Source organism: Esox lucius, chromosome 15, assembly GCF_011004845.1.
Source record: "Esox lucius isolate fEsoLuc1 chromosome 15, fEsoLuc1.pri, whole genome shotgun sequence".
NCBI lineage: Eukaryota > Metazoa > Chordata > Actinopteri > Esociformes > Esocidae > Esox > Esox lucius.
In genome coordinates this window covers 18,496,318-18,523,944 of record NC_047583.1, presented here as the reverse complement: position 1 = coordinate 18,523,944, position 27,627 = coordinate 18,496,318, and the positions used below count along the sequence as shown (strand labels likewise).

The 27,627-nt window shown below is 40.8% G+C and overlaps 1 protein-coding gene across 4 annotated transcripts; it reads right to left on the bottom strand.

Moving 5' to 3' along the window:
* Positions 1 to 2,253: 2,253 nt before the first annotated feature.
* txndc16 (thioredoxin domain containing 16) lies at positions 2,254 to 27,324 on the bottom strand. 4 transcript variants are annotated; one of them, XM_010892342.5, is made up of 19 exons: positions 26,842 to 27,324; positions 25,678 to 25,760; positions 23,514 to 23,587; positions 23,324 to 23,398; positions 19,942 to 20,063; positions 19,560 to 19,650; positions 18,856 to 19,018; positions 18,293 to 18,459; positions 17,724 to 17,784; positions 17,376 to 17,514; positions 15,628 to 15,774; positions 14,728 to 14,787; positions 14,064 to 14,238; positions 10,991 to 11,127; positions 10,515 to 10,647; positions 9,590 to 9,728; positions 7,583 to 7,758; positions 7,021 to 7,211; positions 2,254 to 2,677 (listed from the first exon to the last, which is right to left on the bottom strand). In XM_010892342.5, the coding sequence occupies exons 1-19, from the start codon at positions 26,996 to 26,998 to the stop codon at positions 2,412 to 2,414; spliced, it is 2,556 nt and encodes an 851-aa protein (XP_010890644.1). In that variant the 5' UTR covers positions 26,999 to 27,324; the 3' UTR covers positions 2,254 to 2,411. The 4 variants fall into 4 exon arrangements, with proteins under 4 accessions (XP_010890644.1, XP_010890645.1, XP_019909919.1 ...); XM_010892343.5 differs by having other exon boundaries at positions 10,563 to 10,647; XM_020054360.3 differs by lacking the exons at positions 10,515 to 10,647; positions 10,991 to 11,127.
* Between the last annotated feature and the right edge of the window lie 303 nt (positions 27,325 to 27,627).

Genomic DNA, 27,627 nt, shown 5'->3' with positions numbered 1-27,627 from the left:
AGTGCAGCGGCAGAGGCATTCGCTGAAGGCACCAGAGAAGCGCCCGAGGCGGTTGCTGAAGGCACCAGAACCCTGGCCGTAACGGTCGCAGAATCAATCAGAGCCGCAACCGAGGTGTTTGTCGGCGCCCCCCCAAACGGAACTGCGGAATGCAGAGGAAATAGTACAATATAAAATTAGATCTTCTTATATATATTACACAACTTTTACAGTCTTTTGTTGCCACTGTCCCAGGTTTTTTGAAACATGTTGCTGGCACTAAATACAAAGTGGGCCCTCTTCAAGGAAACATTTTTATTTTCACTTTCAACATTTGAAATGGTGTCTTTATTTCTTACTGAATATAGGGTTTAAATGCTTTGCACATCTTTGCATTCTGGTTTTATTTCCATTTTACACAGCGTCCCAACTTCTTTGGAAACAGTTGTATTTGTGGTAATTTTTCAGAATGAGATTTTGTAAATGTTTGTGATTCCCAAATTGTTAATATTAGGTGGCTTATTTATTGTGGAAGTTCAGAGATATGTGCATCCATTTATTAGTCTGGTGAAAGCAATGCAGGCAGATGGAACATGGAAGCAGCATCAGTTACAATACATTTTCACTTTGCCAGGGGAAAATCATAGATTCACTATTCACGGGTTGTTTAAATTAAACATTGCATAATATTTGCTGGTTTAAACCAAAATAAGCATAATTATTTACATATACTAAGATGTTTTAATAGGCTATCCCACAACTAACAGGATACTGTAACATACAGAGAACAATAAAACTATCAAAATTATACCAAGGGCCAATGAGGTTTTGTACTATAATTTCCACGTCATATTATATAAAATGTCCCAGTGGCACTGACTCATTCCAAACTGTTCTTTCCGCAATGGTATTTTGAAACATTGCGAAAGGCTGCAGACTGTTATTCATTACTAAACTGCCACAATAGAAAATACTGTTTGATGTTTATTGCACTTTTTTTTTTACCCAGTCTGAATCTCAAATTGCATACTTGCATACTATGTAACATGACAGATTATTATGTGAGAAGATCAGTATTTCTCAAACCAATAGTATGCTGAAAATAGTATGCCAAAAGTTCCCAGATGGTCTACTATTTCTGGTGGGTTTTCAAAGTATGCATCTGTGTATGATTTTTGGGGTAATATAGACCACAGCCCCTTGTGCAGGAAGAGGGGTTAAAGCCACACAGTTCATACTATTCATATACTATTTGTGGTGGAAGTAAACTGCATAAGAAACGTTAGTCAGTTTAACACAATGCTTAATGGTGTATAGCGAAATATTCAAACTTGGCATGATGTTAATGCAGGACAAAATCTAATGGTAGTATGTCCCAATCGGTCCCAATACTAGCATACTAGCTTACTATATACTAAACAGTACATACTTCATCATTCGCAAAGTACGTACTAGTACAGTAGTGCGTAGTACGCTATTTGAGATTCAGCCCCAGATTTTATCAGGTAAGTTGACTGACAACATATTCTCCTGAGAGCAATGACCTGAGAGCAATTAGGGTTAACTGCCTTGCCTAGTGAGGAACAACAGATTTTTCCCCTTTCCAGCTTGGAGATTAAATCTAGCAACATTTCTGTTACAAGTCAGATGCTCTAACAGATGTCTACAAAGTCATAAAAAAAAGCCAGTGCAGAGCACAATGATACACTTGGCCAAGGTGCCGAGCCTGCTGGTTTTCTGTTCTACCTCATCATTAAATCACACCGACCTGGTATATCTCAGGTCTAAATAGATTAGAGGGTTGCAATGAAGTAATTGAATGGAACTGGCATTTAGTTCCAGAGTTGAGCTTGAGGACACAGGCTATTCTAGTAAACTTTTTGAGCAGCCAATTTGTGGACATTCCCTGTCAACACCTTGCGTCTTCTTTCCTAACTTCTATCTCAAAACCCATTGGAAGAGGAGCTCAGAGGGAGGGTACTTTGGCTCTTTTATCAAAATGGCTTTGGAAGGGGCCAAGAAGAGAGGACATGAACAGTATTGTATTGACAAAAGGCAAAAAGTGTTGTTTGGGATAATGCTGCCTAAGCATGAATGCAAATTTTGCACGAGGTATACCTTCAACAAAATAATCCCTAGATTGGTTGGGCTGAAAAAAGGCTAATTGGCTTTTTGCCTTCCTTTCAGATAGAAAAATAAAGTTCACAATGTATTCATGGAATAACAGTCAGGTTTTAGATTTAGCTGCCTATAAAGGGGCTATCAGTCAAAATATCAATATTTACATATTTTATTGGGATGGCAAGTAGGTATAGTACAATTGGGCAGCTCAATGTCAATCAAATCCCCTAGAGGACTCTTTGTTTAACAGCTCCAGTGAGTTTCTATGTTAGAGGTCATTTTAACAATCCCAGATTCCACCCATTCTGGGCTCACAGCTCAGTGTGATGGTGAGGTGCCGGGGGCTTGGTCATGGTGGACTCTTGGGGTTTGTGTGCCCCGGCTCGGACTCGTCTGTCCGCGTTACCATGGATTCCTCTTCTGTTCTTCTCTGCTTCCTCCTTGTCGTCTCTCTCACTTGGCCTCATCTTAGTCTTTGGGCTCCTCTGGGAAGCGTATCCGGGCACTTCCTGGTCCATGACTGCCAGGAAGTCATAGAAGGGTACAGGAGGCTCCCATTTATCTTTTCCGATCACACCTGCAGGAGAGCGAGGCCAGGGAGAGATAAGCAGAGGGTCAGAAGTAATGGGGAGGAGAGTGAAATGTCACAGGGGGGGAGCATATAATCTGTCAGGTCCATTAATCAATATCCAATGTTTTTACATGGCTAATAAAACAACTCCTACACACCAGGTCCTGTTCCTTAAGCCCCACAGCCAAACAGTAAAATAACAGAACAGGTACCAGACACAAATCAGTGAACTAATCCACCATGAATGATGGAATGCTCTGATAGTGTGAAGACAATCCAAAGATATTTAGCAGCAGCAGTTATTGCAGTTGAACAGTGACCCGTGAACATGTCAAACCCCAAATTAAAAGGTTAAACATTGAAGAGTCAATTTTTCATGGATTTTATCTGACCTTTATTTACCGTTGAGATTAAAAAATAGCATTTGACAAAAGGATTGAGATAAGGGGAGAGTTTGATAATTTGAGCAAAAGGATTAGCTGAGCTACTCTTGTTCTACAAAACCCTATAAAAAAATACTGAAGAGGCAGTCATCCTATGGAGTGAAAGATGAAACCACAAGTTAAGTAAAATTCCTGTAATGTTATAGGTTTAATGGCCCTTGTATCAAAGTGCAGTCTTAAGATCAACTTCCTGGCATTAAAATGCATTAGAGTAGCCCACTACTCAAAATGTTTGTCTTGTAGTAAGATCAGACATTATGTAGACCTATCAGAAAGAACACATGTTCCTTCATGCAGCGATGCAAAATTTAAAACAATGCCTGAACATACCACACTGATTTAATTATTGCAATCATCATCAATGTCTATCTGTAAATAATGTGTTCTTAGCGTTACCTGGCAATATAAGAAGTGGTAATGCTCCCCTCAGGCCATGCATGTTGGTACAAGGAGCAGCAGTCATTAGGAGCGTATACCTAAACAGTATACCTAAACAGTTACTACTGTCTACATACAGAGGTGTTTGGGGCAGGTAAAATGTGCTATAGGTTTATATGTACTTCTTACCAACCCTACATTAACCCTATAAACATCTGGCTGCATTTCACATTTGCTCAATTCAGCAACAGTCTAATTCAGAGTTAATCAGCAAAGCACTAAAGACAAAAACATACAATTGAAATTGCAAGCATTAGTTCACAGAGGCAGTTTGTATAGGGGTATTGTGACGGGGCAGACGTAGAGCTAACGTTATTTACATAGTCTATACTGAACAGATGACAGGGTTGACACTACCTTTGGTGGCTAGATAACATGGAACCTTCCTACGTCCAAAAACCTAGTCTGTGCGTGACAACATACAGAGCTATTACTTAACTTCCCACTGGTTCATCAAACAAACCTACGATGCAAAATGATCATCCTTATCACCTTTTGCTCACTACATTCTCTGATTCTTTACAGCCTTCTCAGATCATTCAATGTTTCTGTGGGTTGGATTAAAAACATATTTATGAAATATGACTGAACAAAGAAAGGTACAATTCATTTCGTTAATAATCATCACTTTTCTAAGACTCAAAAATAAAAATAATTCTGCTCTCATTAAGACCATTTGAACGCCACTCCAGAAATATTCCATTATATTAAATGGAGGCTATTACAGGGACACTTACATCTCTCTACCCTCACAGACACTGACTAAGGACGTTTTGTGGCTAGTTTCTCCAAAGCGGTCTTGAGGAAAATGCAGTAATCATTGGCTTCCATTGTGTGGTGAGTGGAAAGCATAAGCAGTCAACACGTAGAAAGAAGGGTGGACTGAACGTTAACCAAGACACTACGCTGTAAACGCCAGACTCAACAATTACGTGCTGGAGTCGAGTGAAGGCTGTAAGCATTTCAAACTGGTCACAGAATTTCTGTCTGCGTGCCAATTCATGCCGAACTTAGGTTGCCGTTACAAACTCCAGATCAGGCAATAAAAATCAGAGGTTGAGGTTATCCAATTGTAGATGATATCTCACCGGTCGTTGTATCCTTCAGCGTGGAACCACAACTCCAGGCTTAACAATGGATGGCCCTGTTTTCTCCTTGTGTGTGTGTGTGTGTGTGTGTGTGTGTCTGTGTACCCTTGGATGAGTTGAAAGTTTGTCCATCAAACATCATTGTCCATTCTGTTATAATGGACAATGAACACCAACACTGTGGAAAGTGGGATGCATTAGCGGTCAACACAGAGAGAAGTCCATTTGGAGAGCGAGGAGAGACTAACAGTAGTGAGCCCAGGCCCTTTCTTACTAGCCCCATGTGGGAATCCAACCTGCAACCCTGACTGTGTGCACCATGCTCTACCAACCATGCTTCTGCTTGGCCAAGCATGAATGAAGAAAGAATCTGCTTCCATACTCTCAATGGGTGCGGATCACTGACGAATGCATTTTGTCTTCGAGGGAACAGTTGTGGTTTGGCGAGGAGGGTAAATTGTTGCGAAATATAAATACAGAAATGTGTTGTGCAAAGCAGACTGGTTTACAGTTTGTGGATGTGGGAGTCATGCTCTATCTGCAGCATTACAGACAAAGGTCTAAATTGGGACTTACAGATTAAATGAGTCAATTCAATCTAGATCGGTTACCTAACCAGTATCACAAGCTCTTCCAAGTCCAAGCACCATTTTCTTTGAAGGATTTTTCAACATTTCTTAACTCAAATTCTATTCAATCAGATCTAAATCCATTTGAAATGTAATAGTATTACAAGATGTTCTAGCAGTCAATTGACCTTCCAGTTAAGGTTGAACAAAACAATTTTACTGAAGCACAGTAATTGATGTCAAGGAGTTGTGGAATTGTATATACATATTATATATTTTACCTAAATGTCAAAAATGTTTGCAGTATGTAAATCTTCACTGAGGCTGACAAATGACGTGCTTCTCTCAGATAAAACGACCACAGAGCAATTCTCAATGTACAGAACACAAAACACTGAAGAGCATTTGTTTTTCGGCAACTGCAGGGAGGCTGCTCCCTGTCACAATCTTTTTTCTTACATTCAGTGCCTAATGAACACTACCCAGCAAAAGCATGCATTAGTCTGAGAAGAACCTCATGATCCTAAACCTATGGGGAGTGTGGTATGATGATGATTCAGAAATATAACTGGCAACCATCAGACACAATTAAGGGATACAGTTCCCCCCAGAGACTAGGAAAATGGACAGGAAGCTGCGACGGCTGAGGAGAGTGGAGAAAATTACCCAGACTACTAACAGCACCCGTTTCCTCCATCTGCCGCATTCACACCAGCTCACCCTCAGGCACCCCCTCTGTCACCAGAAGTGGAATAAATTGATACAAAAGCCTGACTGACTTCCTACAAATGTTGATTACTGTGCATTTGGAGAGGACCACCCCATCCCACTCGCCAGTGTTTTTTGCTCAGAAGCCACAGAAAATAGACATGATTGAATGTCAGCGGTGAACTGAAGCGGCTTGGTACAGCACACCCCAATGGAAGGGCACAGACACACGAGACAACAGACTCTAGGCAGTCCCAATGAGGAAATGGCAACAAGGAAGCAAATATGTACACAGGGTGAAATCAGTGTTCATTTTCCCAGCTTTTTTGGTCATAAATAGCTTGAGATTTTAAATCAATCTAAGATATCGGTCTAGACAGCTATTTGAATTGGAAGTCAGACAGACCCTAAATATTATTATTCAACAGAAATAAAAATAATTTGTTTTAAAATAGCGGCGTGAAATAACACTGGAAGGAATGACAAAATCAGATTAACAGTTATGTTATTTTGCTGACACTCTTATTCTGAACGACTTACATTAGTGAGCGCATTCATTTTTGTACCAGCCCCCCATGGGAATCAAACCAACACGCCTGGTGTTTCAAGTACCACAAACTACCAACTGAGCTACAGTCCATAGAATTCAGGGATTCAGCATGTTTGTAAGGAGAGGGTTGTTGCAGAAAACACAGAAAACCCTTTTAACAACATTAATATACACAAGGATGTAGGAATTATATAACAAGAAATACTACATATAGCAGAGATAGCAGTGAACTGATGTGGGACTAAATTCTAATTCTAATAATGTCTGGTAGTTGTAGCCAGAGTTGCCCAACCTGCTGCTGTCAAAGGGCTGTGTGCCCTTTACAGGCCAGAAACTGCAGGTGCAAGACCCTCTCAAATACAGCACTCGGCAGTTGTCAGTGTAATGTTACAATACGAGTTGAAAATAATTTCTTATTTAACCATTTGTTCTTCTCCAGACTAACTTATTCTGTACAATTTGGGCTCCATCTTTACTGCCAGTGTCAAGTGCATGAATCAAGATGTTGCGGACTAACCAAAGAAAAGTATACTACCCCCATCCTCCTGAATACCTGCAGGTAGTTCATTCCCACCCTCCACCATCTGCAGCCAATGCAGAATGGGCTGTTCCATTAGGGGGCTGCCAGCGGGGTAGTGGAATATCTCTCCTCCAGTGGACAGCTGCGACAGCACCAATGCAGGAAGCAGGGGCATGGAACCCAGGTAGGCTTCCAGGACAGCCTTCCCTGCCGGGGTACGACCCCTGGAACAAAACATACCCCTCTTAACACCAAAACAACACAACCCTTCTAACCAAAACACAGATTTAAGATCAAATCTGTTCAACTTGGTCAACAAGATCAAATTCAATTCAAGAAGCCAGGTTAAAAAAAACATTTTGAAAATGAAGTAATTGCCAGGTCATGAAGATAACAAAATAAATGTTATGCCCAAGCAAAGGAACAATATAAGGACAATGATTTACGTATATCCTTTGTTAAACAAATAAATAAATAAAATTAAAACTTAGGTCCATAGTATAGTTATTATTGCTTTGCCCTGCACTTTGTGCTCCTGACACAAAGCTAGGCAGTCATTACTGACTAGAACCATACAAGCCAACCATATACATACAGGTGGATCCAGCAAGGCAAGTAGGGTATCAGCCGACCAGAGTTCAGCAGGCTCCTCATCTCTTGAAGTGCTCTCCTGTTCTCCTTCCTCTCCATCTCCTCCACTCCAACAAACAGTAGGAGGAGGGGTTTCTTGAGCCCCAGATACTGGGGCAGGTTCTCCACCGTCAATTCTGGCTGCATGAAAAAAATAAGGCAGAGAGCAAGTCAAGGACAGACCGAGAGAAACACCAAGAGAGACCGAGAGACACAGAGAGAGGAGAGAGAATTAAAGAAAAAGTTGATTAGTGGTGAATATACACTGTCTCTGATAAAGACGTCTCAATTTCATAACACTCCATTTTTTCTTCTTGAGCCATTCTGCTGTAGATTTGATCGTGTGTTTGGGATCAATGTCCTGTTGCAAGATCTACGTTTGTTTCAGCTTCAGCCTTTGACAGATGGCTTAACAATCTCAATAATTCTCTGGTACAAAATTTGAATTAATTGTTGACTCAGAAAAGTTGATCAAGCCTGGAGTAAGCAAAGCAGCACCAAACCATAATGCCACTGTCTCCAGGTTTTACGGTTGGTATGAGGTTCTTCTGTTCAAAGGCATCATTTCATCTTCGCCAAACACAGCATATGACAGTGTGACCAAACATATCCAGCTTTGATTCATCTGTCCAGAGCACACTGTTCCATTTGTTTTGGTCTTTACCTAGTTGTTGCCTGGCAAACACCAGGTGTATCTTGATTTTTCTTTTGAGAGCAGAATTTTCCTGAGATGTGTGGGCTGAAATGGCTCTGCACTCCGGCACTTAAAAAACAGAATGTCTGCCTTAATTGGGGTGAAGGTACTACAATTCTGTTTAATGTTTATCAATGAAAACACTTCATGGATTAGGGATCCCAATCTGAAGAAAGTATTCAGACAATTTGTCTTAAATTGTATTTAAGTCTATACCGCGGATATAATATTACATACATTTCTCATTTTCTGATGGTATCAATAACCAGTTTAAATGGGCTATTATGCCATAACTAAGTGCTATATCAAAGCACAGCAATGTGTCCTGCCCAAGAACAGTTCGTAGTCTATATATGCCATACATCACACATCCTATTCCATCTAACCATTTTAAAGGTAACGCCCTGGAAAAGAGCCTCTGCTAAATTACCAAAATGTCAAACTTAAAGCATAATAAATGACGCATGCCATTTGTAATCACTACTGAATTAGTGTCACCTTTATTTGCCAACATTTTTTATATATATATAATACTCAGGAAGATGCTAGAAAAATAATTGTTTCAGACATATCAATAAAGTTTTAACTTGGTTTTCCTCTGGAAATGTCAGGCAGTTATGACCGATTACTTCATCACATAATGAGTGTCCGGAAAACTCGGCAAGCAGATAAAATAGGGCCCAAACCATATTAGGAAATTGCACGTGGGTGTCGATGTGTGTCGGATGTGAAGTGCAGGTTGACTCATATTTGGCACCAATATTAATTGGTTTTCCAGGGAAGAATGGCAGGTGGCTGCAGAGGCTTTTTTATGAGAAGACTTTTGTAATATCCGTGACTGCAAAGTAATGTGTCGGTATCGGTTGAGCCTACAGCATGATTTAAAAATGTGCTCCCTCTGCCATCTCAAATCCTGTGCAAGACACAGTCAGACATTTTAAGCTATTCAAACATGCACTTGAGGCAGATCTGCCCTAATGGCAGAAATAAATGAACACAACCAAGAAATGATTTGCAGTGCAGTCCAGGTATTTGTAGAGTGATTTGAAATTAATCATGCACATTGGATTTGAAATAACAGGTTAATGTGCAGACCAATAATCCATAAAACATGAACAGAAATTATAGCCCTTCGCAGTCCCCCCATTTTAGATGAGCAAAACTAATTGGACAATTGGCTGCTAAGTAGTTTTTTAACCTTTATCCAAGATTTTTATGGAACCATTTTTGACAGAATCACTTTTTCATGGGAACGTCAACCTGTGATGGCACACTTACAAAACAATCCAGTAGTGCTTTCTGGATGTGAGTGACTAGTTGGTTTGGCGTGGACAGGTGGAGTGGATGAGCCTCCATTAGGCCTTCAGGACCTCGGGACACCAGTATAGCAGGCAGCTCCACTGAATACTCCACAGCCCTGAGAACAGAAAGTAAACATTACACTAACCAAAAGGAACTTCAATATTCATTACACTACAAAACAGTTTGGATGATGAAAGCCTCTCATCTCTTACAATAAACGTGCATGCTGCAAACATTGGTGTGACATTTTTTTATAATCAGTGACCATTTAAACATTACCAAATTATTTTCAGAAACAATACTGAAACAAACTTGCAATTTATATCTGAAAGGGAAATAAGAGTATTTAATAATAATAATAGCAATAACAATAATTGAATAATTACTTATTTGTGAAGAGCATTTCCCTAAATCAAAGATGCTAGTAGTGGCAGTAATCTATAGACGCCCTCTTGCTTCATCACTGTCCCTGCTTTCAGTGCCTTATCATTGGGTGTATTATGAGCCATGGCCACAAACTGGGCCAAATCCTTGTTGTGGTTCTCTACTCTCTTATGGTAATATTGCACTTCCTGAAAGCTGATCCCACATCTGACTGACCTGATGTGTATGCATGAGTTTGAAGAGACATTACATTTACAGATTGGATATTGGGCTTATCAGTAATTACAGTCACTGGAGTCCTTATGCCTAGCAGTTATTACACTGTTAAGAACAATACTAGTGTTGTTGTCATCAAGTGCAATACTAGTGTCTTCAATGGATTTATTGGTCTCCAAGTAACTCACATTTTGTCTTTGTATGTTTTACAGTCTATTATTGAAAGGAAATGCAGACATAAACACAGGACAGCATAAACACTTGTCAACTAGACAAGATAACACTTCATGTCACAACTCACTTTTCATGCTCCTCCAACACAACCACCACTTTTACATTATCATCGTACCATCTTTCTGCCTGTTTGTCAGCAAAGACTCCGACTATCGTCTCTCCCCTGAGGGCATTTGCTGCTTCCTTCAACACTGAAACACCTGAGAGGCACAAACACACCAGTGTTTGAAAGAGGAAGAGAATATTAAGTCAATTTCAGTTCTTGATTGATGTTCTGGGAATCGCTGCACTATGCCGCACAATCCCAATAAGAGTCCGTTCAAGCCTATACTGATGTTGTACACTCCGGTATCTGCCAGGGGTTTGCGTCCTGCTTGCAGCATATCAACGATGCCGGGGGTGGAGCAAAGGGAAAGGTTCCAGTTTGAGTGAACAAAGTGATAAGAATGGGGACGGCTTGGAGGCACATCCCAAAAAAATAAATAATGTTTTGTTACTCATCCACGCCACAAGCTGTACCCACAAGCCACACGCTCACATTACCTGGGTCTGCTGTGGAGCTGAACAGGCCCAGTACTGAGACAGGGCTGACCGCTGCATGCTGCTGGTACAGGTCCCCCTCCAGGAAGGATGCCACCTCGTCAGGACAGGACAGGACAACAGGGGACACCACACGACTCCTGGGTCACACACCGGAAGAGAATCTCCATTCGTTGATGTATACAACACTGGAGACTAGGGCCTTGAGCTCGGTCTCCCCATCCTGCTTCTCACCCCTCCTGCTCTTTCTCAGCTGTCTGAATGAAGCCAACATGCTTTATAATCCTGAATGGCACAGTAGTAAGGTCACCGGTTCGCAGTGTGTTTCATTGGAAGACCAGCGTTTTAGTAGTGCATGCGTAGCCCAGGGGTCCCACAGAGGGGTGGTGGCCCACAACATCCAAGTTTGTGGGGGTTGTTAGTCAAATATGATGGGCTTGTCTTGTCACTCTCTAGCAACTCCTTCTGGATATTTTGGCATCTGTGAGCTCAATCAATGTGGAAGGCCAGAGAATACATTCCTTACTGCCTTAAGGATAAGAAATATACAGTTGTACTGTATATTGTACATACAATATACATACAGTGAGGAAAAAAGATATTTAACCCCTGCTGATTTTGTACGTTTGCCCACTGACAAAGAAATGATCAGTCTATAATTTGAATGGTAGGTTTATTTGATCAGTGAGAGACAGAATAACAACAACAAAAATCCAGAAAAACATGACAAAAATTGTATACATTGATTTGCATTTTAATGAGTGAAATAAGTATTTGATCCCCTCTCAATCAGAAAGATTTCTGGCTCCCAGGTGTCTTTTAGACAGGTAACGAGCTGAGATTAGGAGCACACTCTTAAAGGGAATGCTCCTAACCTCAGCTTGTTACCTGTATAAAAGACACCTGTCCACAGAAACAATCAGATTCAAAACTCTCCACCATGGCCAAGACCAAAGAGGTGTCCAAGGATGTCAGGGACAAGACTGTAGACCTACCCAAGGCTGGAGTGGGCCACAAGACCATCACCAAGCAGCTTGGTGAGAAGGTGACAACAGTTTGTGCGATTATTCACAAATGGAAGAAACACAAAAGAACTGTCAATCCCCTCGGTCTGGGTCTCCATGAAAGATCTCACCTCGTGGAGTTGCAATGATCATGAGAACGGTGTGGAATCAGCCCAGAACTACATGGGAGGATCTTGTCAGTGATCTCAAAGCAACTGGGACCATAGACAGTGATGACTAAATCTACTGCTATTCTGTTTGTCCCCTGTCGTCCTGTCCTGTTCTGACGAGGTGGCATCCTTCCTGGAGGGGGACCTGTACCAGCAGCATGCAGCGGTCAGCCCTGTCTCAGTACTGGGCCTGTTCAGCTCCACAGCAGACCCAGGTAATGTGAGCGTGTGGCTTGTGGGTACAGCTTGTGGCGTGGATGAGTAACAAAACATTATTTATTTTTTTGGGATGTGCCTCCAAGCCGTCCCCATTCTTATCACTTTGTTCACTCAAACTGGAACCTTTCCCTTTGCTCCACCCCCGGCATCGTTGATATGCTGCAAGCAGGACGCAAATCCCTGGCAGATACCGGAGTGTACAACATCAGTATAGGCTTGAATGGACTCTTATTGGGATTGTGCGGCATAGTGCAGCGATTCCCAGAACATCAATCAAGAACTGAAATTGACTTAATATTCTCTTCCTCTTTCAAACACTGGTGTGTTTGCCTCTCAGGTGTTTCAGTGTTGAAGGAAGCAGCAAATGCCCTCAGGGGAGAGACGATAGTCGGAGTCTTTGCTGACAAACAGGCAGAAAGATGGTACGATGATAATGTAAAAGTGGTGGTTGTGTTGGAGGAGCATGAAAAGTGAGTTGTGACATGAAGTGTTATCTTGTCTAGTTGACAAGTGTTTATGCTGTCCTGTGTTTATGTCTGCATTTCCTTTCAATAATAGACTGTAAAACATACAAAGACAAAATGTGAGTTACTTGGAGACCGATAAATCCATTGAAGACACTAGTATTGCACTTGATGACAACAACACTAGTATTGTTCTTAACAGTGTAATAACTGCTAGGCATAAGGACTCCAATATGTTATCTGTAATATAAGCTGCTTGCGTCATATCCTGCAGCGCCCGCAAGGTCCAAGTTGTATGGTCAGATGAGACCAAAATCAAGTTCTTTGGCATCAACAACTCACCGTGTTTGGAGGAGGAGGAATGCTGCCTATGACCCCAAGAACACCATCCCCACCGTCAAACATGGAGGTGGAAACATTATGCTTTGTGGGTGTTTTACTGCTAAGGGAACAGGACAACTTCACCACATCAAAAGGACGATGGACGGGTCCATGTACCGTCAAATCTTGGGTGAGAACCTCCTTCCCTCAGCCAGGGCATAGAATACCCGTGGATGGGTATTCCAGCATGACAATGACCCAAAACACAAGGCCAAGGCAACAAAGGAGTGGCTCAAGAAGAAGCACATTAAGGTCCTGGAGTGAGCCAGTCTCCAGACCTTAATCCCATAGAAAATCTGTGGAGGGAGCTGAAGGTTTGAGTTGCCAAACGTCAGCCTCGAAACCTTAATGACTTGGAGAAGATCTAAAAAGAGGAGTGGGACAAAATCCCTCCTCAGATGTGTGCAAACCTGATGGCCAACTACAAGAAAAGTCTGACCTCTGATTGCCAACAAGGGTTTTGACACCAAGTACTAAGTCATGTTTTGCAGAGGGGTTGAATTCTTATTTCACTCATTAAAATTCAAATCAATTTATAACATTTTTGACATGCGTTTTTCTGGATTTTTTTGTTGTTAATCTGTCTCTCACTGTTCAAATAAACCTACTATTAAAAATATAGACTGATAATTTCTGTCAGTGGGCAAACGTACAAAATCAGCAGAGGATCAAAAAAAATGCCCTCACTATACACAATATACATACACAATCCACAGTTCAATGTATTATATGCAAGGTGCTTTGAATCCTCCTGATCTAGCCCCATGTGACTAGGATAAAGGTGTGCCTAAACGCAATGACAATTTTCATGTTCTGTTTAAAGGTCTGCATCACTCACAGCATGAGGAACCGAGTCAGGCCCTCAGTACCCAACATGCCTCTGTAGGTCTGGGGAGGCTCCTGTGGGCGGTACAGACGGACTGTCGGGAACGAGCTGATCTGTTGAGCGTCACAGATGTCCGTCCACTCCCCACAATCCACCACGGCCAGCTCCATGTTGCTGACATCAGCGGCTGATCAGAGACGGAGAAACAAATGAAGGGACAGAGAGGCAGAAAAACGGTAGTCAGACGCATTAAAATGACACACTGATAGCCAACTACATTTACAGTTCACTAACACATTTAAAAAAAAAAAAAAAATCTAGTAGATATAAACAACCCTAGATGCAAAATGTTTTTATTTGGGTCAACACAGGTCAAGACAGGTATCAAAATCATACATAAATGCAGAGAATTTGCATTAATTTCCAACCCCACAAATTGATCTGACTTAAGTGGAAATACTTAATGAGCTGAAATTACCTAATTGACTAAGTGGTTAGTGGGACACATCTTATTGGTGGATTTATCAAAAGAAAACTGCCACATTGATTGTTTGTCAAGTTCATCATCCAAGAACCTATTCTGATGTGTTTTCTTGTTTGAGTAAATTCGTTTACAACAAAACATATAGCACACAGAAAGAACTTAAATCAATCATCCATGTTACGCATGCATTACCTTCTAGTGATATTGACACCTCTATGTAGGACTGCATGAAGGCCATGGACACAGCATCCCCTGGTGGACAGACACATTCTTAGATTTCAGCACAGATTATCACAAAAAGAAATGCAGTGGATTCACACTCAAAAAGCTGTCAGAAAGCACTCTTAATTTGATTTACATTTTCTTTTTATATATGCATTGTGAAAATATTTATTTACACTAATTGGCTTACCTAACTGAATACAATTTGATTTTAATAGATGACATGAAAGCCATGGTGCCAACAACCAACCACTGGCTTCTGCTTGCCACCACTGACCCATTTCTCAGACAATGGGTTTCTGGCACCAGCAAGTTGAAGAGTCTTTGCAGTGACTGACTGATGAGCATCATCTTCTTGGAAACACTCCTCACACAAGTCCCTCTCTACATACAACAATATTTCAATGTTAATACTTTATCCAGTGTACTTATCATTGCTGTCTTTTCATTGTACTTTCTCCCAGCCTGTGAAGTCAGACAGACCCAGATTTTGGGAGAGCGAGCAGTACAGCAGGTGAGCTCAGAAAACAAAGCTATTATCCACCAGCACTGCCAGCATCTGGCTCAGCTGTTAAAGTCTCAGGTCCTAAACACGGCCAGTATCCATTACCACCAAACAGCAACTGTCTGGGCTAATGGAACGCTGACTGTCCTACCAGCACAGAGATGGTGGACATTTACAGGAGACAATGTCAAACCATTCCGGGGATGGAGTTGGCTGCATAGACAGGAAAATCTCTAACTTATTTTGTACCAGCAGAAAGATTGTCACCACTGTACATTGTCTAAGTAGATTCCAAATCTTGATTGACACTAAAAACTGCAAGCGGTTGTACTGATCATTACAACTGCACGCAGAACAAAACTCACATTTGACATAAAATAGCACCACCATGTGTTCACTGGCTGCCACTGCGCTGTGGAACCTGTCAGCAGTGAGTTCTGTGAGAGCATCCATGTTCAGAGTCTGACCCCGATCTCGGTAAACAGACTCCGCCACCTCATCATCCAGGACATCTAGAGACAATGATGACATAGTCAAACAATAAGCCCAGAAATACAACATGGCCTGCTGATTAGACTGCTAGACCAATGTAGCCCACGCTATAAACACTTTCATTTAATTCACACATGAAGCTTAACAGCAGAAAATCAAAAGTTCTCATTCTTTTTTGTTTTAGGATATTTTGTCAGCTGGTGTATACACACACAATATACAGTGGCATTAGAAAGTATTCAAACCCTTTCACTTTCCCAAGTATAATCAAAAGACATGATGCATCAGAGCTCATTTTGGTATGTCTGAATTAAAGGTTTTCACGGATATATCCGAATCCGATTATCCCAGATCCGATCTGAGTGGGATCATGCATGGTAAGCACAGATCTCAGATCAGTCTGATAAATTGCAAAATGCAGACTGCATCCAGAATTATATTATGAAAAGAACAAATCCTTATATGTATAATAATAAATATCCTTTAATAGCCCTTTGCACCGCTGCTTTGCAGTTGGTTCAAATCATGCAATTTCAGAATTCGTCTCTTGTCACATCTACCTTTCCTTGTCTGGTTTCATGTACAGTAATTATAGAGAACTTGCAACCTTAACCTATTTTCGGCAGCAATAAGCTGCAGACAGCTGTTCACACAAAGGAAACATTTTAAGGTAGCTTATTATATAACCATTTCAATTTATATATTTGTTTAGAAGCCTTTTCCAAACACAAAGTGATCGTTAAGCATGTCCCTTCCTAACGTTAACGGAAAGGTGATATTTGCAATAAACATCAAACACAGCAGACATACTGATGCGTTGTGATGGAAAATTATGTTAAGTAGCCTGGAGGACAGTACATATAAATTATTTTAGCCTACTATCAATCATTCTACATACACTTTTATAGAACTACATTCATGCATAGGCCAAAAAATTTATGCTCAAGCAATACCCTATGAACCAAAAAAATATGAAAGGGTAGAACGACAGAATACATTCTGGAAGAACATGTAGTGTGTTTTTACCACGCAGAAAGACACCCCCACACTTCGTCTCAAAGTTAATGTAGACCTGTCTTTACGAATATTTGAACTAGGTTCTAGAGTGGGAACCATGGATTAGACTGACCAAGCCAAAGAAAGAAAACCTACTCTTGGACGTTAACGTTCACTGCTAGGCAGGTTACAACAATTTGGCATGCTCGCGTTGGAATAATCTGGATTTTGTCTTTAGGACACATTTGGGTCTGATAAAATACAATTCAGATCAGATTTTTCCTCATCTCGGACATATTCCGGATGTGATATGGGCAACATCGAATCCCACTCCGATCGGTGTTGATTTCACAAAAATCTAACAGATGTTTTAAGTGTCGGATGAAAACAGACAGACAGTTCTGCAAGGATATACATATATCCATCTGATGCAGACCTCTAGTCTGAATACTTAAGTACAGAATATATATTTAATTATTTTTTTATGTGGAGAAAGTGAAGGGATCTGAATGTTCTGCACATACACACGCTTTCATAAATAATTACCATATGTTAATTTATTCATAATGACCGGAAACAAGAAGAAATCAGTGCTAAAAATGCCTTCAACAAGACCCCTTCTCACCAAGAGTGGCCCAATAATCATTTTCGCCCACTTCATCCTCCTCATCCTCTTCAACCTCTTCCTTCAGAACTCTCTCATCTCTGAACAGGTCAACAACCTCCTCAAGGTTGTTCAAAGTCAGATACTTCACCTCTGAAGCCTGGCAAATATAGAATATAGTAACTTCTTAGAAATTACACATCAGTGTACTTAGAAAACTCACCAGTGATAGTCACTGTACTGGAGAATGGAAAATTCTTCATGCTATAACTTAGCCTTATTGGTCTAACCATCACAAAATAGCATTCTGTAAAAAGGGTTGTTTTCTAGAGACATTATATAATTTGCTTATTGATGAAAGGGACTCACTTTTCCTGGTAGTTTGTAAGCAGCGTTGTATTCTACTGGGGTTTTTACATCTGGACTTTCCCTGCCAAGGATACAAAACACGTCTTTGTGTTGCACAAATTGAATACGTATTAGTTGAGTGGTCAGAAAGGACCAGCCTTTCCCTTGCTGTCTTGAAGACCTGTAAGGATTGCGTAGGTAAACACAATACTGTTGACTGCCAAATCAGAAGGAAAGTACAATAAAGTATTATGCCTTAACATACAAATCTGCTCAGATCTCTACAGATGCTTTGGGAAAAGGGGCTAAAGATCACAGACCAAGCCAGTGAGCCCCTCAACGCGTTATTGAGGGAACCTCGTTATTGAGGGAACCTCCCTTTTATGTTCATAAAAGTACAGTGACGGCGTCTTAACGATTTCAAGTTCTAAAATTGCTTTTTTCCCCCCTTTCTGTTGAACACAAATCTGCTGAACCTTTACAAAAAAGTGGTTATGACTTCCAATGTTTTAATCAATTTCTGAGTTCTTATTGAACATTGCTCAACAGGTCAGATGACTCCCCCGTCATGGACCTCTGCTGCCACTGACCTGTGGATGAGCACTAGGCCCACCTGACCTCTCAGCCTGGAGGCTAGAGTTTGGGCTGTGACCCGGTCCAGGGCCACCGTGTTGGGCTGGGAGAACAGGAAGAGCAGGGGCACCTGGAGGTGGCTGTGGACCACCTTCACCTCTGAAGGCTCGACAAAGGCCTCAGTCTGCAAGAGAAAATAAATGATAGTTGAATTTTATTAACCCAGAGATAATAGAAAGACTGGGTGTCACAGACAAAGTCAGAAAAGGGAAAAACAGACATGTAGCAAACCTGCTCTAACCTTGCAGAGACTAAACCAGGTATTTTGACTTGCAGACTGATATCGTTGTCGTTATTGGCTCACTGAATCAAATAGAATGTGAAAAACATTTTAACATGAGATTTTCATTCTGAAGTTTATATAAACTACCAGTAAAGGAAGACCAGGTGCTGCATGGTGTAAGCCAACTGGGATCCGGGTAAACAAACATTTCCATGGAAAATGTTGACACTGTGGCAAAGAGGACAGCTACAGTCTGACCAACCACAAGCCAGGGCAGGCTGGAACCAGGCTTCTCACCACCAGCGGTGCTTCCATGAGCTGGAGGAAGGTGTAGATGTGGAGGGTGGTGAGGGGTCTTCTCAGGGCCGTGTGTGGGCAGGGCTCAGTGTGCTGGGACTGGAAGGCTCCCTTACAGTGCAGGAACCACAAGCCTGCTGCCAGAGACCAAGGATCCCCCACCCTGAAACGTGGCACAACAGGGGAATGAAACCACTGGCAATACGGCACAATCTCAATTCAGCCCTACCCATTTGAGAGATCCGGAAAGATTAGAGCAGCATGAGTGTTGTTGGGAAAACATCCATTACGGCTCTAAATAGGCTCCAGGGAACACACCCAAACTTACAGACCTACCACACTGGGTTGTTTTGGGGTTAAGCAGTCTAAGCCATGGATATCAAAGAAATGGATTCTAGTTCCCTTGTCCTCGTGGCGACCCATTACACATACCACTCAGCTACCTACAGTACATAGACCATCCTGGCTTATAAGATGTGTTTTTCCATTTCTTGCGGAGGAGGATAACACAGCTCGACTGCATATTCTGTCATCACAGTGGTGTTCAGTAGGGAGTAAACACTTTTTTTAAATCAGTGAAGGGTTTGGGGTCCTGAAATTGGCCAATAAGAAGAGATTTTCACATACAATTTTGCCATGCTGTTTCCTTGTAGTGACATGTGGATGGGATCTCCCGAGGAGGCCAGGAATTGAAGAATACTGACCCCATGTTCTTGAGAACTGGTCCTCCTGTGGTCAGGACAAACTGGTACTTGGCTCCGTAAACAAATGCTGTCTCCATCAGCGCCCGGTGCTCTGGATAAAATGACAGTTCCAGGATATGAAGGTGAAAATGAATGATCACAGACTTGTAAGCATTAGGCCTCACTAAAATACAACAAGCAGGTTGAATAGCAGGTGTCATTTTCAATGGCTTCAGATACTAACAAATGTGTGAGAACTACTTCTGTTATTGGCTCCCACACAAGTCTAAACTGTATTTTTTCCCAAAGGGGACAAAACCTCTTTAGGCTGACTGAGATGCCCCTCAGTGGTTTCCTTTACTCACAGTTACAACACTCAGTACATAAGGCGGGGGGCCCTTACCTGGTAGGCCCAACACCTGGACGTGGCCTAGCACAATGTCTGCCTTGCCTTTAGCTGCCCTCTCCACTGCCTGCAGCTCATCAGCAGTGTGGACATACCGCACCTCATCAAAAAGCACAGTGCTGAGAGACCGGTCATAATTAGGTGACAAAAACAGTTAAACAATTAAAAGCTAGTGCTATTCAAATAATGTACGCATGAAACAATAAGGCCTTGAATATCGGTGGATATGGTTTCTTATTACCATAAAAGAAACCATGTCCTCCAAAAAAAAAAAAAAAAAGAGCCAAGGGAAACAAGTGTGTAGAGAAGAACAGAAAAGGCTCAAAGTTTCCCTTGAGGAGGAGTTGCCTAAAGCCACGCTTCAAGTATTGATTCTCACAGATAACTTAGGAAATTGAAAGATTGATGGGTCATCTGTTACCTGAGTGGAGACGCCATCCAGAAAGACACTGACTCAGCAGGCGCTGACTGACAGACTGTCAGAATTCCAAAGGTTGGAACTGAGCATAACTGACAACTAGGGCTGCACGATTTGAATAAAATATTGAATCGCGATTTCTTTGACAAACATTGTATTTACGGTTATGATTTTTCAAAACATGGGTGTTAACAGCGTAGATAAATTCACTTAAAAAGAGACATCACAGCCTACATAATGTGCTATTAAACTGAATACAAATTGAGTTTGTGTTTTTTTATTTTACACTTATTACCAATTTGAAGATGCAGCCTGTGTCGAACTGCTCATTTAATGCAATGGCGTTTGCTATGTTTGCACCGTTGCCATACCTGGTTAGGCAAAATGTCTCAACCCTTGAGGTATATTTTCTCCCATATTAAGTTTGTAGGCACTGACATTGAAGCCGAAACTTTTAATAACCATGATGTTCTCTATGTAGGACAATATATATTTGTGCCATTCGCTAACTTGAAGCAGACTTCTTCGCTAGCAGTTGCAGTGTTAACTCAAACAAAAATTGAGAAACCATCAAGTATTTAAACAAATTCCGTCCATGTATTTAAGCAATCTACAAAAATACCTACACAGTACCCACAAGAACAAGAAACCAGTGGAGCCTAGTTCAGCCACACCGCAATAAAAAGAGATGAACCCGGGTCTCCCACATGAGAGGCTATGTCTTTAATCACTACGCCACAGAGCAATACGTTTGCCGGCTGTCGGTATAGGCAAGAGTATCTACTATTAGAAATGTAAAAAAAGTTTCGCAACCAAAAAAGTAAACGTGAATTTCTTGCAATTCAACAAGTTGATAAAACACTTTTCAGGCCGTTTACTCTGTTGAATATAACACACTACCTCAAACGATGACTGCAACAGGTGAATGCACCTGTCAGTCACAGTGATCTCCTAGCTACAGCCAACTCGGCCCCGGAGGCAGAGCGTTGACCCTGCCTCTCAACAAATCATTGAGTAGTAACGCAGGTTAGAATCGAGTCATTGCAGATGGTCTGATGACATTTTATTAGTAAAAAAAACTGGTATGTCAAACTCCCTTAAATTGTCCCATCACAACATAAATATCATATCCATAACTGACAAAACTGCTATTGTTACGTATAGTAGCCTTACATTACATTATTAACTAGCTAGCTAAGTAGTATTATTTTAAGCTCACTGATTACTGTACATGTTTGCCACGGGAAAAAGACGAGTACAGATGAAACGATCGATCTGCTGCTGCTGGCAAAGGACACTAAGTAAGTTTGTTAAATTGAGACTGGTGACGTGGGGTTGTTACATTGACATTTGTAAAACCTTTCAAAACCTAGCTAGCTAAAAATTCCAGTCGTCTATACGGAAATTATAAATAATTATTTCCAACCGTAACAGATGGATGACGACTAATGCACTAGGATAAGTAGCTAATGGATTCTAGCGCCAACAAAACTGTCGTTCGTAGACAGCCACCTAGCGATATAGTTGGAAAGAGTAAGTACAATATATAGTGACGTGATTCAATATAATCTGATGTATGGAATGGGAATATCATTTTATAAACACCTTTTTGAAGTTGTTGACCAATTTAATAATCGGATATACAACATTCTGTATACCTTGTCAATCTGGATAAGTGTCTACTGAGTTACTCAAATGTAAATTATTACAATTATCTTTCGTCAGCTAAGCATATAAGTAGGACACGAGTTTACCTCAAAAGTTGAGGCAAAATGGTCTGGTCCCCGAGAAATGCCCCGATGTCCCAAATTTTGCCCCACCACTTTTGGACTTGACATTACATAGTTTTGTCACTCAGTAACATCGCGCAGTTTGAATGTTTATCTAGACACCATTAAGCATTGTGTTAAACGGAGTAACGTTTCTTGTTAAGTTTGCCGCAACCACACAACAACTCAATATATAGGTGTCGATAACTGGCTTTTTCGTCAAGTGAAAAGACGAGAGAGTGTAGCCAACGAAGTGTTTGTCTATACTGATCAAATCCTAATATCCACCAGAATTGTTTTATTTTAGGCTTCCTAGATGGTTGTAACCATCGATGTTTCTGTCTGTCCTGAACAGTTCCTAATTAAGGCACAATGTGTTCTGACTGACAGGAGTCAAACGCGGCACCTGAGTTTCCGAAGTCCGCGTCTCTAACCACTACGCTATTTAACAAGGGGTAAGAGACATTGGCTCTTCTATCCCGGCTCCGCTTATGTTGGCTATTTGGATATAGCACATGTCAATATCGCAATTTCGATTACATTTCGTTTAATTGTGCAGCCCTACTGACAGCTAGTTGAGCTACTGTCCTCACAGCTCATGGTAGAAATGGCCCCAACCATACACGAAGGATCAGATTGTCCTACAGTACCTTACAGGGACAGGATTTGAACAATAAAGCCTTCTATCTACCCCCGCAGATTCAGAGGTTGTGGATACCAATTAATGTGTGCATGCAGTCGGCAAACTGTTGCACAGTCCCTAACTTGCAATAGCACACAGAAGTTAAATAAATGCTCTACAATAGTTTGCATTGACTCAAACTACCTTCATACTAGATGAAGGCACATATCTTTTCCCCCACAAATTTGGTAGTTAAAACTATAACAAAGCATTCTTGTTAACACTTTTCCATTATAACCACTAAGGGATGGAGCTGGAGAAATGTAATTATGCTGTTCCTGGGGGAAATTAACGAATGTTGTGGTTGATGTGTTTTCATGTAATTATATTGAGATTTCAGAAAATAGCAGACAAAAAAGCTAGAACACAGACAGGAGAGTCCATAAGTACATATTAATTGTCCAAAATTAGATGCATCACTTGCTGCTAGCCCTTTTGACCATTACAGACTATGCAAGCTCTGCCCCTAAGAACGTATACAGGGTCAACATGTTTGCAAACTGTACTCACAAGAGAACGTGAGACACTATGGCGTTCACATCAAAGACAGTGTCTGTGTCGAAGCTCTTCAGGACATCACCACCCCTGCGAAACAGCACAAATGAATGGAATAGATACTGTTACTCTATTTTAGAAACATCACCTGCACTGTGTTTAATATCCTGTTGTATAGATTCCACGATTTATAAAGAAGATCAACCTGAACAAATAGGCTTTCTTCATCAGCTTCTCTCCAGTGCAGTACTTGGCTACGTGTTCAATAGTACAATTCACCTGCAAGCATGCATAGACATTATAAACAATCCATTTCTGAGAACGCAGAGGTTCGTTTATGACTCAGTACAGGTACTTCCAGAGGGATAGACTACAAATGGAGTGGCTGCGAATCAGACTTTCAGGATCTTCAGTCCACCAGAACAACATGCTTTCACAAAGCAGTGCATGAGGGGATCACTGTCATCAGAACGGACCACTAGTCAAAACACAAAGGTAGCGTGAAATGTAGGCATTGATTCAGCTTTGATCCAACTTTACAGCTTGTGAGTGACCTGACCTATACCAGAGACTGCATAGAGAATGAAAAAATACACACCTGATTAGTGCGTATAGAAGTTCAATCTTTTGGTTTAAAGATCCTGAAAGCCGGATTTATAGCCAAACGCATACTACAAAATCAGTTAAACAGCAACAGTTGTTCTGCACTAAGATAACTAACTACTCTTTAAAATGAATTAATAAGATTGAAGTTTATCATTAGATTTCATTTCCTTTGATGTTGTAGATCTTAAAAGATTACTTGTTATCTCTTCACAACACCTGCTGTTAAGTGATTGGACTTATCCAATAGAATGTTCCTCAACAAAAGCTTCTCAAATGACAGATACAGTGCGACAAGGCATCTGACAAGGGCTAATAATTTAATAACTATTTACTTGCCATCTATCTTAGAAGATGCTGGAAAGACTTGTATGCTGACAATTCCACACAAGTGCACTCAGTACCCAAAGCCAGTAAGCACACAGAATCTAAACAAGGACAGTCTATCAGAAAAGTTGACTAACAACCAATCTGTCTTAACTAGACTAGTTCTGATATTGAATGGGCAGTTACCATAGTCAAGTCATATTGGCAGACATTTTCACAAGGTAGAGAGATGTAAAGAGTATTTATATATTATAAGAGTTTCAACAGTGAAACTATAGTGTTTTTCCCATTCGTTGTTATTATCATTATCTTATTGAAGGGCCCTATAATGTCTGCATTGGAGATCACAGACAGACTAACTACTCCAGAAATAAACAGTCCAAACTTGCATGATGGTTAATACGGCCCATGGCCTACAATTTCCCTGGACTACAATCGCAATGTAGACAGCCCCTAAATCCTACAGCCTCCGTCCTGGAATCAAGTTTTTGCTTAACTTGGCTGGACTCCAAACACAAAGTAGACAGCCACTAAGCACTTGCCCTAGTCACTTTCTCTTGAGGGAATCTTCATCAAAACTGGATACAGTTCTAAGTGCCATCACAAGTGCCGCTCCAATTACAAACGCTGCTCTTCTGTCTTGGATTTAGCTTTAGGGGTATCATCAACAATTCAATGCAAACTGCAGTCATGTGTAAACTGTAGTAATGGTGGTCGCTGTTTGTTATCTATAGAATCAAACCTCATAGGTGTGTAGCATGTCAGCTAACTAATCACTAATCTCCCTTATTTGGAAAAATGCACTTGCAAGTAAACTCTGAGGTGATGATGTAAAATGTAATTTAAGTATTAAGGGCATAGGGGATGTCTAATTTCAGTCAGAAGAACAGGGACACTTACATCAAGATGCAAGTGCATTTGCCTTTTACATTAAGCATCTGACATCAGGAAGATAGTTGTCACCCTGATGTTCGCGAATGTTGTGGTGGAAAGTTTTGTTATTCTGTATTACAATTAAATCATATTGCATTGCATTCAAAGGAACAAATAATTAGCTGGCCATTTCATTCCTGTACATCCCTCTATATTCCTTAGTGACTACAACAGATGTCGCTAACAAACAATCCATACTACAGCTAACTTATTTCCCAAACCCACACCATAATAACAATCTGTCATTGACAATTAGTCTAATTTGTTACTATTGTGGAGTGAACAGAGACTCTGCCCCATGGAAAAACAACAATGTGCTTTTGCCAAAGAATGCTGTGTTCTCAAACAATCAAGCACTCCAGCGATAACAACAATCTTTTTTATAGACAGTCATCACCTCCCAAGGTTCCCATCAATATCTAATTTCTGCTTGTGCAACACTGAGTCTGCAAATGCAACAGCAGGGCTTGGAGCAAGTCAAAGGATAATGATTTTTCATTGGTTACCTTAGCAACTGAAATACCATAATCTTCTAATGCATCAGCAGACTTTTCCAACTGTTCAATGAAAAGGCTGATGGTTGGATTGACTGGTAATTGAAAGAGAAAAAGAAATTGAATTATAACTGGTGGAGTTCGACTGTACCAGAATATATAGTAAACACACATTTTGTTTGATTCAAGCAATTAGGCCTGTAAATGTCCACAACAGATACAAAACATACTGTAATGAAACAGAAAACCCAAAACAACTATAGTAGTGTGTGACAATTCTGGTGAACCCCAGACGCATGGTTTAATTACAAATTAACCATTATCTTCAACACCAACAGGATATACAGCACTGTGCAGAAGTCTAAGTCCCCCTGAGAAAACCCTTACCGACCAATAAAGCCTTAAATATTTTTTACAGGTGGCCTAACATTTTTGCACAGTACTGTACATATAATAGGGATCACACGCTCCGCTATCTCTTTCCAAGTTGAATTACAATTTTATCATTCAGCTGAAGTTGTTAAAATGTAGAAATGAGGCCGTCTTCAACTTGTTGGCTCAGGTATACAATCTAGCAAAGTTTTGGTTACTGGTAAGACACTCTAACCACTAAGCTACATTATCTAGATGTAAGTTATCTTCTAAATGAATGGTTTACCACCAATATTTTTGAACCGATTCAACTTCTGGGGGTACATAACCAGAAAAGCTGTTGAATTGTTTATGGGAAAAATGTTTGGCTGAGTAATTTCCTTTACTATGAAGGAAGTGGAGCCTGTGAGCCCTATTGTAGGAGGTGGTAAAACCATTATCAACTGGCATAGTAACAATATTAATACAATGACTAGTTATCAGACAATGCCAAGGTAGGCTCATTACCAATAAGGTAAGTTAGCATATTGGAGTAGTGGTTTGAAGTGTTGCACTACTGGTGACAGGTAAAGTCACTCTTGAGGAACTTAGATGTGGAATCCGACTCATGGCACCCTTGTAGCAAACCACGACTGAGCAATTCCCCTTATAGGTCTCGAATCCGGCGTTCAAGACACTGGGGTGATTGTAATGTGCCTACCTGGACATAGATCGTAAACTTGTTGCATTTTCAATGTAACGTGTCGTCTTACAAGTAAAAAGTAAATTATGACCTTATCTTTCTCACCTGTTAATGACACTTACCTCGGTTTCCAAAGTATATAAAACACGTCTTTCCTGATCGAATTTTTTCGAAAGAATTGTCAACTGTGTGCTCAATTGTTTTTGAGGCATTTCGAGTGGTGCAATGCCCATAGTTAGAACATAGCAGAAAGATAACGAGACAAATAAACCATGCCATGTCCGACGAAGACTCAGGCCTCAGATATATATCTAGAAACTGGAAAACGTTCGATGTTGCAAGCTGCCAATGTATTATTCCATCGTTAGTTATCGTATTTTTAGCTTACGTACGGTTGTTAGCTATGCAGACATTGAATATTCAAATGATACGGCCTCGACATGAACAGTCTAATACACTGCAGAACCATTTTGTAGAAATAGCTTTACGAAAACTCACACAATCGGTCAACAAGCAGTATTTCAATTTACTTTTGGTTTAATTATGTAATAAAAGGAGCAAGGATGAAGTGATGCCGGAGTGTTTTGATTGCTCTCTTCCTGTGTCCCAACTAACCAACCAATCACACTAATGGAATTTTAAAAGACGTTTACAGCCAATCGAAAATGTAGAGGGCTGCACCTTTGAGGCTGACATCATTTCAAGCCAATTACATTAAACGATTATGGAGGTTGGGCACCATACTGACCAATGATGAAGTAGTGGGTGGAGAGAGACATCTTATGGGCACTTTCGCTGCAACTGGACACCATTGAGGTTCTAATGCGATGCATTTCAACACAGAATCTGATCCAAATGTAGCCAAGATGGTTTCGGAAGAGAGCCAGTGTATGGCTGCGTTTCATTGG

Bases quoted from the DNA above. Each gene is read 5' to 3' on its own strand.
- txndc16 (XM_010892342.5), bottom strand. From the start codon at position 26,998: ATGGCATGGTTTATTTGTCTCGTTATCTTTCTGCTATGTTCTAACTAT. The intron at 25,761-26,841 runs GTAAGTGTCATT...TTCAATTACCAG, and splicing joins TATATACTTTGGAAACCGAG to TCAATCCAACCATCAGCCTT. The intron at 14,788-15,627 runs GTGAGTTTTGTT...TCTGTCCACCAG, and splicing joins GGTGCTATTTTATGTCAAAT to GGGATGCTGTGTCCATGGCC.